Source organism: Perca flavescens, chromosome 2 (genome assembly GCF_004354835.1).
Source record: "Perca flavescens isolate YP-PL-M2 chromosome 2, PFLA_1.0, whole genome shotgun sequence".
NCBI classification, from domain to species: domain Eukaryota; kingdom Metazoa; phylum Chordata; class Actinopteri; order Perciformes; family Percidae; genus Perca; species Perca flavescens.
Window position 1 is genome coordinate 31,618,965 of NC_041332.1, and position 17,403 is coordinate 31,636,367.

The 17,403-nt window shown below is 37.7% G+C and overlaps 1 protein-coding gene across 1 annotated transcript; it reads left to right on the plus strand.

Annotated features, from left to right (window-relative positions):
- The first annotated feature begins 275 nt into the window (after positions 1 to 275).
- mnd1 (meiotic nuclear divisions 1 homolog (S. cerevisiae)) lies at positions 276 to 17,403 on the plus strand. Its single transcript, XM_028591311.1, has 8 exons — positions 276 to 458; positions 1,180 to 1,245; positions 2,918 to 2,975; positions 5,711 to 5,859; positions 7,012 to 7,086; positions 7,222 to 7,336; positions 11,741 to 11,785; positions 16,631 to 17,403. The coding sequence occupies exons 1-8, from the start codon at positions 456 to 458 to the stop codon at positions 16,735 to 16,737; spliced, it is 618 nt and encodes a 205-aa protein (XP_028447112.1). The 5' UTR covers positions 276 to 455; the 3' UTR covers positions 16,738 to 17,403.

Below are 17,403 nucleotides of genomic sequence, written 5' to 3' on the forward strand. Positions count from 1 at the left end.
TCAGAAAATCACGAGAAGTCGTCCAACAACATCGCTCCTCCCCGTTAAAGTAATATTGCCTTCATTTGTTGTCGGAAATAATCATGACTGAAGCGAGCAAAGAAGACCCTTACGACCCAAACCGGCAAACATGACCGTTTTTCTGCGGTACGCACAGACGTGTCTTTGCACCATAAATCGATGTGCCCAGTAGCTTTTAAAAATAAATAAACTAAGCACACTTCCTATCAACAGTTTGCTAATAACTTACATCCAAATACTCCGCACGGGACTGTGGTTATTTGGAGTTTACGAGGAGCTATGAAGGCAGCAGAACCCCCGTCACAGCCTTCCGCGGGAAATTCGGACGATTTCTTATTTGGATTATAAACATAACCTCAGCGTTATAGCTATAACACTTTGTAAAGCACAACCTTAATGTTAGTGGACGTTGCTGGTACAGCCAACATAATAAAATGGTAAGCAGATCATCTTTATGATGATGTGATAGTGCTTCAGACAAGTCCGACGTTTAAAGATAAGTAACGTTACAAGCTAGCTAGCATTTCCAAGCTAGCTCCCAGCGAACGATAACAATCCCGGCAGTTAGCTAGCTAGCTACATCACCAAGTTATTACAATGATCTAGCTAGCTAGCATTACACTTAGCAATATGTTACCCATCATGTACGTGTATGTTACTCTTATTTAGGAACGTCGTACTACGTTTCATGACCCATTAACTTTATGTAGCATAACGTTAATTAGCTCTATTGTTACGTCCTCATAATGGAGGACATATTAATACAGGAACTCACCGGAGGAAAGGTGAAAAATAATAAAAGCTAGACATAGCTAGCTACTCAAATGGAGCAGCAAGCCATATAAATCACTGAGAACATTGTTGCCTGGTGACCGAAAGCTGTACTACAACAACACTGACGTAGAAGCAAAGAGCCACACAGGCAGCAATTATAGCCTATATTAAACCAAAATATTTCAAAGTGCTGCAAATGGTAGACATGTATTGTGACATGTTCATGTTTTGTTCCTATTGCATGCAAAATACTGGGATATCGATCCCTAATACAGTGTTTACTGCCACTTGCATATGATTCTATTGCTGTGTAATATAGTGGCCTATTAGTGGCTGTTACTAAAAGTATCCAGGCCTTATGTTTCATTAAACTATCTGTTACAGTCAAAGAAGAAAGGACTAAGTTTGGAAGAGAAGAGAAGTCGCATGATGGAAATTTTCTTTGAAACGGTGAGTTCTCCTATTGCAGGTGACCACATAACGGTTTAAAGTAGGAATCAGAGTCAGCTTTAATGGCTTGACTCCGTATTTTCGTTGCTCAATGTACTTGCACCGAAATTGACATAACCGCTAAGAATAAAGCTGGACAAAAGGTATAGACAGCACTATTATGCCCACAACTATGTGAAACATTGGTGTATATTATATATATATTATATATAAAGCACTAAATCAAATATAATCAATCAAATAAAATAAAATCATTATGACTATATCAATATAATTTAGACTAAGGCCTCCATATCCCCTCTGTGCTGTCTTGCACTGTGACCACAATGTATTTCAAAGCTAATCACTTTACTTACTAGCCAGTTTTGTTATGTGTTTCATTTTCTTTAATGCAATCTGAGTATTAATCTTAATGTCGCTAATTTTGATTAAGGCTGCCCACTTTATGTGAAGGAGACCAAAACTAACATACAAACTACCTACCAGACCATAAATGGACCTGACTGTAATGACTTGACACTCGAGTGATACTGAGAAAGTTTTGTGTTGCAATTTTAAAACCTGCAACAGATAAGGAACACGTTGTTCTTTAAAGAAAATCATCACTTGGTCATGTGGTTTTCTCTCTCTTTGATACACATACATATCATCTGCACACATATATGCTATTTGTAATTAAACTGGCCCAACAAAGTCACATTAGACAATAAAATGAAAATTTAGAAAGAGATTTCTTTTTAAATGCTTAATATAATTCTTTTTCTGACACTAAACAAAACAAAAAAATCACAGTTTAAGTCCTTGCAAAGTAAGTAATTTTGATTAGTTAATATTAATATACTGGTAGTAAAACAAAGTTTAAAAGTGCTGTGCATGGAACATTTCAGCACTACAATGAGATAAAATTAGGCAAAAACAAGTACAGAAATAATGTTTTTGTTTTTGGCTGCCCAAAATAGGTAAACTATGACTAGAAATACCTGGAAAGGCAGAGTTATTGTTTATAATAAAACAATGACAACTGTAATCCATGAATATATCAGTTTTTTTCATTTCCAAAAAGCTTGAATAAAGTGCAGCCAAAAACTAGATTCTGATACAGACTGAGATAGATGATTTAGATCAGGGGTCTTCAACGTTTTTTAAACCAAGGACCCCTTAACTGAAAGAGAGATGGAGCAGGGACCCCCTACTACATGTGTTGTGTGTATATATATATAATTAAGTTGCATATTAAACTGTGCCTACGAAAGGGTGTAGGGTGGCCTAAAGCCTTTATACACACCTTTTTTTGCATATCTACTACGCTATTAAAATAATAATTTTTGGCATGACTTTATATATCATCTTTTAATGTTAAACATACCTGTGGCACAGTGAATCCTTATTAACTGTATCTGTGGATGGCTACCTTAATGACTACCTTACTCTGATAGGCCAGTAAGCAGAGGGGATTTATATTTGCTAATAATATGTTGGATTCTTGTTAAGACATTTTAATTTCTGAAAAAACTTTCAAAAATTAACAATAATTTGGAGGCCCCCCTGCAATGACACTGAGGGACCCCCTTTTGAAGATCTCTGATTTAGATGGTAAATAGTTCCTTTTTGTATGATAAAATAATAAAAACAAATGTTTTTCGTTAAATGTGTTCCCTCATTCTCTTTGTAGAAAGATGTGTTTCAGCTGAAAGACATTGAGAAGATTGCTCCTAAGACAAAGGGAATAAGTGAGTAATGATCCACAGTTTTAGTAGAGATTTTTTAAAATGGTGGACCTCATATGGTGGAACTGTATGAGGTTCAGGTTGGCTGCCTGTTTCACAAAATTGGTGCAGTCGTTTTTTTGTGTGTTTGCCTTACTGGATTCTACCTAGCAGAGATGTCACGTCACTCTATTTTTGGTAAAGAAAAATAATGTGGGAGCTGAGTCTGAACACTAGACACTGTGATTTCCAAAGGGGAAACATAATGCACTAACATTTTAAACATTTGTCATGTTTTACTTTTGTTTGCAGTTTCAGTTATGCCCATTAACCACACTGACCTTGTATGTCGAGCCGCAGTTATTTTTATGGTAATCGAAAGTGAACAGAGCTATTTATTGTTGCATACTTCACACTTTAGTTAAACATGCACTTTCATCTGAAAGGGTTGCACTTTTACAACGGTGTATGTTGTTCATAATACAAAAAAGGCACTAAATTCAGGCCTTGTTTACACGAATACGCTCGTGGGTGAAAACCACAAAATATTTCATCAGATGTGCCTTTTGTTTAGACGGTGACGGCATTTCTGGGGCATAAAGGTCCCATGACATGGTGCTCTTTGGTTGCTTTTATATAGGCCTTAGTGGTCCCCTAATACTTTATCTGAAGTCTGTTTCCCGAAATTCAGCCTTGGTGCAGAATTACAGCCACTAGAGCCAGTCCCACAATTAGCTTTCCTTAGGATGTGCCATTTCTGTGTTGATTTGGGGGGGCACTTTGCTCGTTTGGAAGCCATGATGTCTCTCTCTCATGGGTGGGCCAAATTCTCTAGGTGGGCAGGGCAAAGAAAGGGGAGGTAACCTTGTTCCTTATGACCTCCATAAGGAGCAAGATTCCAGATCGACAGAGCAGGATACCCAGGGCTCAGTTTACACCTATCACCATTTCAAGCCACTGGGGGACCATAGGCAGGCTAGGGGAACGCATATTAATGTAAAAAAAACTCATAAAGTTAAATTTTCATGACGTGGGACCTTTTTAAAAACGCAAAAAAGTGAAACCACCCTCCAGAGTGGAAATCTGTCGCATTCCCGTCTAAAGGGTAAAATCGCACTGTGTGCGCTGTATGTGTGTGTGTCGCGTGTCTGTGTGTGCATTGTTTGGAGCAATAACTCCACCTCCTCGTCAGTCCAGGCAAAATTGTCAGCTTTTGTTGTTCCCTTCGCGCTACTAGGGAGAGGAGAGGGAGAGTAGTAGAACGAAGATTCTTCGCACGCGCGCGGACTTGGTGGATCGCATTTCACACACTTTTGCGTCACCATATGCACGCAGATTCTCGTGTGTGTGTCGCGTGTCTGTATGTTGCCACTTTTGCGTTTTCTCTTCAGATCGTTTCCGTCTATACATAGCCTAAATCATTCAGGACTTATAAACATAGGCATCAATGTTAGTGAGACCAGCAGATGATTTAGTGCGCTTTTACGTAAAATACCATCAGTTTATTTCCAAAGACCATTCAGTCAGTATCAACAGGCATTGCACCCTCTTGCATTCGTGAAAACATTGTGGTGACATGCTTGCAACGTGACCATGGCAACCAGGACTAGTTGTTGCCATCTTAACTGTATTCTAGCCAGACCCAGCAATGGCAGCAATCTCATAGTGCAGAGTATTGTTGGAAGCTTTTAGTTTTAAATAAAACACATTCTCTTAATGTCAACATGGAGCCCAACATTATGAGTATCGAGGGAACATTTAAAATACAAACTGGGATGTTTAAGTGCTGCAGAGGAACAAAGCTGTGTTGTATGTTTGGGTGAACTGAAGAGGGATTTTGTTTTATAATCGACATAACATTAATCTGGAGAAACTGGATTGTGTTGCTGTGATTAAAAGCACATGTTTTGGTCCCCCTTACTTGGGCATGATAAAGTTACTGAGTGATGGGGGGGCGGGGGCAACAAGAGATCTGCATTATGGGCACATTTTCATGTAGGGGAGCGCATGTGAGAAAAGGGGCCAAGGGAGTGATCTCAGCTAAACTGAGAAAAAAAAAAGCGTGGTATACTGGTAACAATTAAAAGGCAGAATAGTTTGAAGTTGAAAATGGGCAAAAATCTATTTGAATCACGTGAACAGAAACAAGACAACGGACTGGAAAAGACAGCCCTGAAGTCATGCACACACAGAGTTTGGTTGATCCATCCAGAGTGTTTTTAATTTTCAATCCTTTTTATTTTTTTACGCTGCTGTTCAACGTCCTCTCAGGACTCAGCACAGCTCAGCCCTGAGCAGATACGCTCTTTGTTTTACAGTGGACCGGCTGAGCAAATGTGTGGGAGTATCGCATTTCACCGCTGACACTGTTCAAGATGGAACTCCTGCTCCATTACATCCTCTCATGCAATGTTCTCTCAGATAAGCATACAACAGCCACAGAGGCTGCAGATGTGTGGGTTTAGTTGTGTGAACATGTGAGTGGTATGCCTTGCCAACAGTAAAAATGAGACCTGATGCTGACTTGTGCTTTTTTTAAATCCTTCGTAGAATGCAATATTATACCGAACATCAGATACATTTTCACATCATTATTTATATGTTCTATGCTTGTAGCAATCATACCTCTACTCCACAATCAATAATCCACACATGGCATCAACTGCTTAGAAGGCAGTGCAGTAATAGAAAATGGAGGGAGAGGGTTTTGGACCTTTTGATGTAGGTGGTGTTCTTTCCTCTCTCTCTGCTGCTTTTAGCTCCCATGTCTGTGAAGGATGTTCTGCAGAGCCTGGTGGATGACAACATGGTGGACTGTGAAAGAGTGGGTACGTCCAACTACTACTGGGCCTTTCCCAGCAAAGCCCTCCACGCTCGCAAGAAGAAACTGGAGGAGCTGCAAAATCAGGTGAGGACACTCCGTTTTAGTCTGAAAACGACCTCATATGTCAAAATCTGCAGGTGCTACTTAACAAAACCCAATGAATACAGAACACTTTGCTCTATACAGCACATACACTGTGATGTAAAGCATCTCTCCAGAGCTGATAATAGATTTTTCTATTAAAAATACCTATATTTTTGTGAAAGGAGAAGATAGATTTTCACATTTCACCAAAGGTTGTGTTTTCTGGTAGACACTGCACTCTATAGTTGACAGTAAATGAGGTCAGCATATGACGAGCACGGGCCAGAAAGCGCTTCTGTTAATAACAAGGCAAAGAGAAAAATGGGAAGTGGTGGTGGTTTAATTATTGAATTCCCGAATACAAAAACAAAGCAAAATAATGAGCCCTATTCATAACTGAGAATCAGAAATCTCCCATGTTGCACAGTCTTGGTGGCTTTTGTGAGAGGTGTTATCACACTGCAGTAGCAGTAACCCGTCTTTGGATTTCTGGGTGTCTGTTGCGTCCCACTTCCCTCTCCTGTTTCATGGCAGACAGATGGTGTGAGGGTGGCGACTCCTCAGAGAATGATGGCCACCAGATTTCTGCGACAGAAGTCAAATGATGTAGAGCAGCAATCTGTCACCACATAATGACGTGTGATTATACCATATGCATTACAATATACAGGTCTTATCTGTTAACACAGCGATGTAAATGTGTATGCTTAATGTTATGACTATCGGCTCTATAGAGTCTGTATGAAAAAGTTGGAAGTGTAATATACAAATTACAACACAGCTTACTTTTTATTTCACCCAAATTAATATGCTTTACAGCACTGTAATTGGCTATTAATATATATCAATAGACCATTGGTCTCTAGCACTGGTGAGCAGTCATTAGCAATTTAGATTTTAAGGGTGTATACATAACAGTTTGCGTCTTCTCTCGGTTAGAAGATTGCTAACCGGTGTTGATTTATTGCCTTGTCGGTGATCATTGGTTGTACTCAGTAACGGCTTCCCCATGTTTAACTTCAAACAAGTATGTCAAGAACAGTAGTGTTTATTTGTATGGTTGAGTACAGGAAATCTCTATTATCTATGGGTTTTTTTTTGGCAGCAGTTTGGTGTTGAATATGGCTAATGTTAGACTGTTTTACCTGACAGATTTCTGAAGCAAAGCAGCGGAAAGTGTCTGCGGAGAAAGCGGTTGAAAAAGCGAAAGTAGGACGTGAAGATACAGTAAGGATCTTTTCACATGCTTCCACACTTTGTAGAGAAAAAAATATCTATTTTGAATGAGAAGTGATAAAAATAAAAAAGATTGACAAAGCCGTGTTAATCAGACTTATAAAATCAATCTCTGTCCGTGTGCAGAAGGAGAGAAGCTCTCTGCTGAAGGAGCTGCAGGCTCTAAAAGAGGAGCGAACTCAGCTGCAGGCCGAGTTGGACAAGTACAGGGAATGTGATCCAGAAGTCATTGAGGAGATGAGTGAGTACAGATGCAACATGACTGTTTTTTCAAAACATTTATATTTATTGCGGCTGTATTGGATTGCATTACATTGCAGAAAAGCTTCCATGTTCACTGAGCATCCGAGTGTGTCATGCGTTGGCTATGCAGCTAAAAAGCACCTCGAGTACAAAGTGGATTTGGGCAAATTATAAGGAGTTTGTTGATTTTCTGATTTGTCTTGTGCATGTCTAACAATGTTGAATCAATTGTTGCCACTGTATTTAAAAGCTTATATGTGTTATATAACAAGTATTTTGTGTAAGGTTTTGACAATTGATAGAATCATCTGACAGTAATCTTGTAGTTAGCGACTTTTTTTTTTTTTCTCCCAAAAGTGATGCCAAAGAGAGAAATGTAGACTGGATCCCAACGTCAGCTCGCTCATCAAGGCACAGGTGGCGCTATTTTTGCATCCAGTTAGGATCTCTTATCGAAAAGAGACTAGGGCAACGTCCAACAAACAAACCACTTGAGGGGTGTCTATATGACTCATACTACCACGAATAAGTGGTTTCAAACCCAATAATGAGCTGTGCATTAGGAGCTGGACTACTTCAGCACTGCCTCCCACAATTTGCCAAACAAAGGAGTGATAAAAATAAGACCTTGGTACAGTTTGCAGACTGAAGATGTGCATGTCAGTTGTAATGACGGTCTAAATGATTTGTGTAACCTCTAAGCTCAAAGGGTTTTAGAGTTAAAAGCTTTTCAAATGGCTAAGGCAAGGCCACTGGTCGTGACTTATTCACACTCTATAGTGTACTCTATAGTATGTCCACACAATGCACACAGTTATTATTAGTGTTACAAAAATCCTATACTGCCTTGAGTTCATGATACCGCTGACCTGCGGTAAAGGGGGTGTGTTACCTTATGTACACATGTGACATGTGTGGTGTCATAAAAAATATATGGTCTGTTTACCTGCACCTCCCAATGTTACATCAAGCATATATTTAGTCTGCACACACGTCTGCAGGTTTCTTTCCGCTCCAACATGACACAAATATGGACTTGTTTACTGATAATCACTGATTTTTTTTTTAAATAAGTTGAAACCTAGGTTATAGTCTACTAGTGTAAATGGAAAGTGAATTTAGATTAAGGCAGAGTTTAAGTAACCCAGAAAAGAATATAAGGCAATGGGATCTGATTTGTTTTACTACAGCTGCAGCCACATGCGTAGCGACTAAATATTCTCTACGCTGTATGGTAGATATGTAAAAATACCCAAAATAAATTGTATTAGATTGGTGCCACAACAAGCTAAAATCTCAAATGCCGTCACATGCTTTTAAACATTTTTATTTGGGTCCCAGAGAAATGACTTCATGATCACATTGCTAGCCCCTCTGCAGAAACTCAGCCTCTGGGGCCTGTGATGAACTTATTGCCAGGCTTAATCACTGCAACAGCTGTTGGATTCCCAATCCTAACCCTAGGAAAGTTTGGTTTTCTTTTTCTACAGCTTTACAAATAGAAATAAAAACTTTTTTCCTATTGAAATGCAGATAAAACATTTAAGTAGAACACATTAAAGTATTAAATGTTAAGCCATACTGGTCATATGATCTTATTTGCTGATGGAGCAGACATATTAGATGATTATCATTATTTCCAGGGGGTTTATGTGGGATCCAAAGCCTATTCCTATTTTTTACCTGACCTCTTTCTCCACAGTAAGTTAATGCTCTCTCTCTCTGTTTGTTATGCTTCAACTTGTATGTGTATGATAGTGAAAGTTATACTATGTACTACAGATCATTAATACAGCCACATTTAATAGACACACTCATTAGTTAGTGAGAAAGAGAAAGGATAAGCTTTCTCTTTCGCTTTGTTTTCACATTCATCACTGTGTCTCCACTTGCCTACAGGTATTATTTCCTCTTTTTTTAAACTACACCACATGCACACAGGCACAGCTTTGATACAGATAGCCATCTCCCGCAGTGAAACTTGATTCGTGCTCTGAGAGCAATCAAGATGCACAGAGTGTATGACATTATGTTAGGTCTACTGCTGAGGGGGCTTGGACTGAACTTGCAGAATGGGCTCAGACCTGTTCATGCACATGTGATTCTCATTCAGAGGTTCCGAGAGCATCTTTAAAGCAAATGTCTGTTAAGACCAGGGCTAAAAGGGCTTAAAGTACATTTAGACTTAGAGCTGCAAACATTTATCGATTAGTTGTCAACTATTAAATTAATCGCAAACTATTTTGATAATTGATTAATTGGTTTGAGTCATTTTTTAATGAAGAAAAAGTCAATATTTTCTGATTCCTTCTTCTTAAATGTGAATATTTTCTGGTTTCTTCACTTCTCTTTGACAGTAAACTGAATATCTTTGAGTAGTGGACAAGCAAGACACCTGAGGCTGTCATCTTGGGCTTTGGGAAACACATAGACATTTCCCCCTATTTTTTGACCTTTTGTAGACCAAACAACTAATTGTTTAATCAAGAAAAAATTGACAGGTTAATTGACAATGAAAATAATCATTAGTTGCAGCCTTAGTATTACTACTTTTAAGTAAAGGATCTGAGTAATTCTTCCACCACTGGTTGAGACACTGCTGCAAAATTACGACACGTACATTTTAACCATTAATGCCTTTTGTTTTTAGGAATGGGATTTAGAAAAATAAATAATAATTTTAAAATACGGATAATAAACACTCAACAATAATAGTTAGAAATATACTCCAAGGTAAATATGTGCATTACTTTCTAAAAGCTGTGCCTTTGGTACACTGTTAGACAAACCAAACATTTGAGCAAATCCAAATGAAACCAAAATTGGAATACATTTGTGGATTGTAGTCAGTGTGTCAAGTGTTACTCCTCATATTTGATCAGACAAAACTGTTAGAAGCACAGTGACACATGTTCACTGTAATTATCACTCTAAATATTAGTGGTGGTGGACAAATATTTTGATTGATGTCGGATTTGTCAGGTCAAAATGGGGTTAAAAAACGCCTCGAACAGGTCACAGCCACAGGCATATGCATGGCAGGTATGACAATATATGAGCAGGCAGAGTTTAAAAGTTGGACATGAATTTACATATCTTATTTACAATTATATTGAGGGGAAACCACAACAGTAAACGCATGTATTGATGGTTTTGGAATTATTTAGAATTCTTAAATTACTTGTTTACCAAAGAAAAACAATTTTTGTGATTATCTTTCCTTTCTTATACTTCCTTTTGTTACGTATGATTGTAGCTAACTACCATGTGTTGCACTGTGACATCATTTATAGGTCCATGTGTACTGTTTTGTGCACGATATTTATTATGTTGTGTATATATTAATAAGGGACAACAGATTTTTTTTTAAATTAGTCATCTCGTCTAACGCAGGCTCATTTACAGCTTCATGAGTCAGAAGTTATTCAATTCAGTCCCTCCCATTTGCCGCTGCTATTTCTTTTTGTTGATATCAAATGTAGATATATGCTTGTTTTCACTCTCAATAAAACGCCAAAATGACCGTTGCTGACAGTCAATGACATTGCCACTGATCAAGTCTTTGGGCCAGTTCGCTCTTCAGGTGGGATTTTAGGATGCCACAGCCCAGTCTTAGCACAGCAGCCAAATAAGGGTCTGTTTATAGTTAGTAGTTATTTTATAAACCGGTTATTCCAGGTGCCTAGCAACCTAATGTTAGATGTTACCTGCTGTTGTTTTAGAATCTGGTTTTATGTCACTTTAAACTTGAGAGCAATCCAGTTAGTACTCTGTTGTGTTCTATGCCAGGTTTCTAGATGGACTTTATCCACAGCTGCAGGGAAGGTGTAGGCTAAACTGTCCACTTGAATTTTATAGTAAATCACCTCTTGTTCGTACAGTATGACTGTAGCTATCCAAATCACATCGCTGACCACACTTTCCTCCATAAAGGATATTGTTTGCTGCTGACCTTCATTTTTGTCCACTTTCCCATTATGTTTTCTGTCTTGTGTTCAGTGTTTTGGGGCAGTTTTGTTTTTATTTAATAGACTTGCAGTATATTTGTTGCAGAAAACATTTCCCTCTCTGTCATCTCGGCTTTCACATTAGGCATCTATTTGTTTGGCCTATTTTACATTTGCACAGTATGCAAGTCTTGCTTATAAGCATGGGTCAAAAAACATACACGTGGTATGGATTTGCAACACAAAAGGACAATGATGTTCTGTTTCTCTTATCTTTGTTAGTCAGATATACACAGCATAATTAAGAAAAACTTCTAATTTTACGGTTTTGAAATGGCTTTGCTGTTCAGTAGGTGTCTTTAAGTTTTAATCACAGATCTGTGCTGATGTCTCAAACCCTGAACATTTTAATTGATTGCATGTATTCAAACTGATCACAAATTGTTGTTTTGCAGGAAAGTCAAATGTTGTAGCAAAAGAAGCTGTTTCCAGATGGACAGGTGAGTCATCTAATCTTTTTAATATATACATATTCAATAAGTCTGGAATCGAGATGCAAAAATGTGTTGAATTTAAATTAATTAGTTGATCAACAGAAAAAGAATCGCCAACTACAGTATTTTGCTAATCGGTTAGTCATTTAAGTTCTTTTGGTTTAGTTTATTAGTTTATAATGCCGTGGACAGTTCCCTTTAATTAACTGCACAGTAAAAGGAGCAGCTTTAGCCTCTGCGGCTAATTTTCAGCTGTAGTCCCAGGCCAGCTGACATTCGGCATCCTAAAATACAATGGTTAGCAAATTAAAATAAATTACATTACCTGTATAATGAAAGCAGGCCTAAGCAAAAGTGATTAATGCATACAAACAAGTGGCACATAAACAAGCAAGCACAGATGATGGCAAAGGCATTAAAGTAGTTAATGCCGTAAAAACTATTCAAAGGAGACAAGGGAAAGGAGAATAGTCACAGAATTCACAATAAAAGCTCATACAAGACATAACGTGGAGGCAGGCAGCAGAGATGGAATGTTTTAAGGTGTGTTGTAAATAATCGATGCATCGATAATCGGCAGGCTCATAATCGATTATTTCTGTTTACAATTTAATGTAGACCTAACAACATTTCTGTTTACATATTCTGTTATGTTTTTCACATTCAGGAATTACCATGTGCTCAGTGCTGTAGTTTTATGTATCCAATTTATTTAGTATTAGAGCACTGCAGAATTTTGTTTTTGAAAAGCTATGAATTAAATATCCTACATGGCTTTAATAGAAAGATTTATTTGACGCATCGTGATGCATCGAGATATCGAATTGAATCGCTGACATGATAATTGTAATCGAATTGGGAGATCAGTGAAGATTCACACCTCTAGTTGTAAAGGTGGAATATGTATGTATATCTTTGAAATTGGTGGGCAGTGAATTCCAGTTTTGTATTGGCGTAACAGAAAATGATAATTGACCAAATGTGCTTTTCATGAATGGAAGGTCCCCTCATGTGGTGCTTCTGGTGATCTGACTGCTGCTGTTACTGTTATTGGATTATGAATGAGTTAAAAGGAGGAGGAGCGGTGTTATGCAGAATTTTGTAGACCAGACAGATTTTTTTGTATTTGATGACATCTTCCCAGCTCAGCAGGTTACAGTTATTTAGGATAATACAATAATGTGAACGGTTAGGCTTCTGGTCCAAAACTTTTCTTGTAAAGAGTTGCTAGTGACTTTAGTGACGAGCTGTTAGTTTGTCCCCAGCTTGTCAGACAATACGTTAGATGTGCCATAAGTCATGGCATCCATAAATAATTTAGCAGCATTACAAGTTAGTGCATGGCTAGGCTAAACTTGATCCTATTGCACACTTTAACATGTACTTTGAAAGAAAGATTAGAATCAATAATAATGCCCAGATACTTAAATTGTGGCACAATACTAATGTTTTGACCTGAAATGGTTATATTTGACACAATGTTGCTGTGTCTTTTTGTGAAAAACATTCCTACAGTCTTGGCATACATTAGTGTTTTGATATCTGGGCAAACTAACGGCAAATAATTATATAAACTAAACAGAAGCGGGCCAAGTATCGATCCTTGTGGTACCCCTGTGCATAAGTTAAGAGCTGATGAACGATGATTGTTCACAGAAACGTATTGGCCATCTACGTGATGGTTTCAGCTTTTCAAATGTGAGAATTAATTTGGTAAATTGAATCATTTAGGGTTTTGAACTACATACTTGCATACAAAAGAAGACATTGGATAACATCCCCTTGGCCTTTTTTCTGATGTTTTATAGACCAAACAGTTGATTAATCAAGAAAATATTCAGGCAGATTAATCAATATTGAAAAAAATCATTAGTAATGCTGCAACTAACTATTATTTACATAGTCAATTAATCTGCAGATTATTTCTTTGTGTATGTAAGTGATTAATTGTTTGGTCTATCAAATATGACTGTCAGTAAATGGTGGAAAATACATGTGTTTTCAGATTGCTTGTTTTATTCAATCAACAGTTGAAAACCCAAAGTTTATTATGATATATGACAAGGAAACCCATCAAATCCTCACATTTCAGAAGGTGGAACCAGTGAACATTTAACATTAGTGTTTAAGAAATAACCAAAACCATTTTTTGTCGATTGGCTAATTAATTAAGGATCCTCTCAGCTCTAGTCATTAGTTGCAGCCTTAGTCCAGATCAATAATACAGTTACTCCGGAAAGTTGCCTCTAAATATTCAGTACACAAATAACTGTGGCAGGTCTCTCACTCAAGCTGTAAGAGCACTTTGTGGTCAGCATGTGTCATGTCTCAAAATCCACTAAGTAGGCAAGAAGAGGACTTAAAAGTTTAACAAGTATTTATTTAAGTAAAATCATAAGAGCATAAACGTGTACTCGGGTCCAATTGAGCTGGCACACAGGCTTCTCTCATCAGACTGAATTTTCTGGCTTATACATGAATTCATATATCAGTCTCTAAGAGCATTTTGATTTGTTTATTAAAAGTTGGAGGAGTACCGTGGTTTAGACTTAGCCTCCCCTGGTTGGTGCACAGACTGGTCCCAGTCTTTTGGCACACGCCCTCTTCATCAGTTCTTAGGCAGACTTTAACTATGCTGATGGTCAGAGAGAACAATGCGCTGCTGTTGCCTGTCACAGGTTGAGGAGTAACTTATTCTCATGGTCAAACTGATATCAAACTGATATTAACTTTGTTGCTGCACTCTTGTTGCTTTCTGACCACCGTCATACAGTGCTGCTTTCTGCACGTACAACAGTATCCTTTTCTCATTTTGCATGACTAAGCTGTCACAGTGCTCTTCCACTAAACACACAACTAATTCAACTATGATTTGTATCCTCATAAAGCATAGCCAGCTTTACTGATTATTTTTATTTCTTACACGTCATCTCTGTGCAGTCAAGACTTAGACTCTCTGTGTGCATTCATTGACCTAAGTGGTAACCTTGGAGACCGCTGACTTTAGGGCATCATGGTAACCAGCTGGACCTGCGGTGTTTTGACTCTTTAGGGTCAACATCGCCTGTAACTGGTCAACAAAGTTGCGTTGTCAGTTTTCGTTGGCCCATTTTTGCTTTACTTCCATATAATTATACTCATGAGTCATATCTGCCTCTTCCATAACTTGTACTTACCTCATCTGGGGTGGACACTTCTAAACTAATGCATAAAATGTTTCCTCACAGTACTACCGGTACAAGCTGTAATGTTAACAACTATCCTGTTACATCTAAAAGCACAATTTTGTCAGTTCTGCCAATCAGCAAATTTATTTTGGTTTTTACTTTCTTGCATTTTCACATGCACTAGCTGGCATTATTTCAGCTTCTAACAACAGACTCCTGCAGGCTTCAGTAACAACCCCACTTAATGTATTGAATTGCCTGTGTCTGCAACTTGTTCTGTGAAAGCAGATCCATCATTGCTTACTTTTCAAAAACGATGTTTTGCAGCTTTTACCTGTAGCCTTGTCACACCGAGACACACCCACACATAAAAGCTCACTCACAAGCCCGGACACAGTTAATCACTTGCATTTCAAAAACTGGAGTCCAGTGATCCTACAGGACTCACGTGAAAGGCATTACTGATAACATGATTCAGATTTTATTGATGTAAGCTTTTGATAAGACAGGCATTACTCTACAGAAAGCTATTTGATTTACTCTTTAAATGGGTGACACATCCACAGTTTTCAGCTTGTCTTGTATATCACTTCTAAAAACTTTACTTCTAGTCATAGATTAGATTGTAAAATAAACAGCAATAGAAGGTAATTGTAATTTCTGATTACAGCAATGGTGAAGGTTATCTAGCCTATTTGTAGAATTAATAAGCCGATATGTGAATGAAGTAAAATCAGATTGTGTATTGGTTATGTACTTATTGTATTTGTGTTGAAATTCTACACTTTTATGACTTTTGTATACAAAAAGGTATTTTCAGATTCTATATTTCACACGCATTCGTTTTCACTATCAAGGTAAATTCAAGAAATATTTTACAGTTTATACTGCAGTCAACACAGTGCCTTCAAGTAAGAGTGAAATGCAAATAGACTGTGGTGATTACATGCATTCATCATACATATTAATTGAATCAAAGAATTAGCAAAAATTAGAGTAAAGCTAATTCATTGGCCAAGTCATAGTCAAAAACGGAAGGCCTATAATAGTAAGATTTTGCAAATATTCCACTTTTACTTAATATTTGAGGGAAGTTGCCAAGAAATGCAATTTTATGTCTCAATCAGGAACATTTTTTTTTTTTTTTTAAAGATAATTTTTTGGGGGCATTTTTAGATCTTTATTTTCACAGGACAGATGAAGACATGAAAGGGGAGAGAGAGGGGACTGACATGCAGCAAAGGGCCGCAAGTCGGAATTGAACCCCTCTACCATGAGCTAACCCGGCCACAATCGGGGACATTTCTAGACACTAATATTCCATCTCACGCACAGTTCTACCTACCTAACTCTACCTACCACTTAGCAAGATTTTTATGCAAAAATACTGGTGCACTTGCATCACACATTGGAGCTTTGTCATAGTAAGCCTCCACTCTTGTTAAGACCTATGACCAGATTCACCTTAATTGCCCAAATTATCTTCAGATGTGGGACATAGTCACTAGTGAATGAAAGGTTCTGTTTTCAGAAAGTAATTATTAAATCTCCAGCCAAAATAACCAAAATATTCTCATAATCCCAGACTGACTTTGCTATCTATAATACTATATATAACACTGGAGGGGCATGTGCGTTAGTGTATTTTGGCTAGTTAAACAAAGATTTTGATTTCTGTTTTCAGACAATGTTTTCGCCATAAAGTCATGGACAAAGAAGAAGTTCTCTTTTGATGACAGCCACATTAATAAAGCCTTTGGGATTCCTGAAGACTTTGACTACATGGACTGACTGCCAGCTTCTCTACCAGAGTTCATGGTCAAAGTGCAAAATAAGTGTTTAAGCTTTCAGTTTGAGGCAAGTATACCTTGTCTCAGCAGTTCTAGTTTATGTTCAGTGTTGTAACGTGAAAGGCATATCTATGGTCTGGTGTAGGCTTTGAATAAGGCCAGATTTTAGTAATTTTGCTGTGGCAGATGGAATTTATCAGCCGATATGTTGCATTGGTGCAACCAGAAAAGAAATGCAATCACTAGTTGCTGTGAAGGGTGAGGGGGTTCTGTGATGAACACAACTTAGCAGCCTGAGTTTTGGGACACCTGTTTGCATGAAAACTGAGAGCCCCAAAATGATGATGGAAAGGAATTAACACTTAACACATCTGTGCAGCCAATGATCTAATGCATATGGTTTAAACAGACGGTTTGGAATCAAATGCTTGTGCTCTTTTTTTTCCTACCTTTTATTTTTGCTGAAAGAAAAAAAACTTTTGAGCAACATCTAGTCCTCTATTTTTCACAAAAAGTGCACTGGGACTGACGGGAGAATTGAATTACAGAGGACATGTTTAGGATTTGTTATGTGTACAAGTGCTGTAAATATTTAAAGTAAATTTACTTATTGCAGAAGCTCTTTTCTCGTGCTGCAAATAAAATGTCCCTTTGAGTTAAAAAGCCA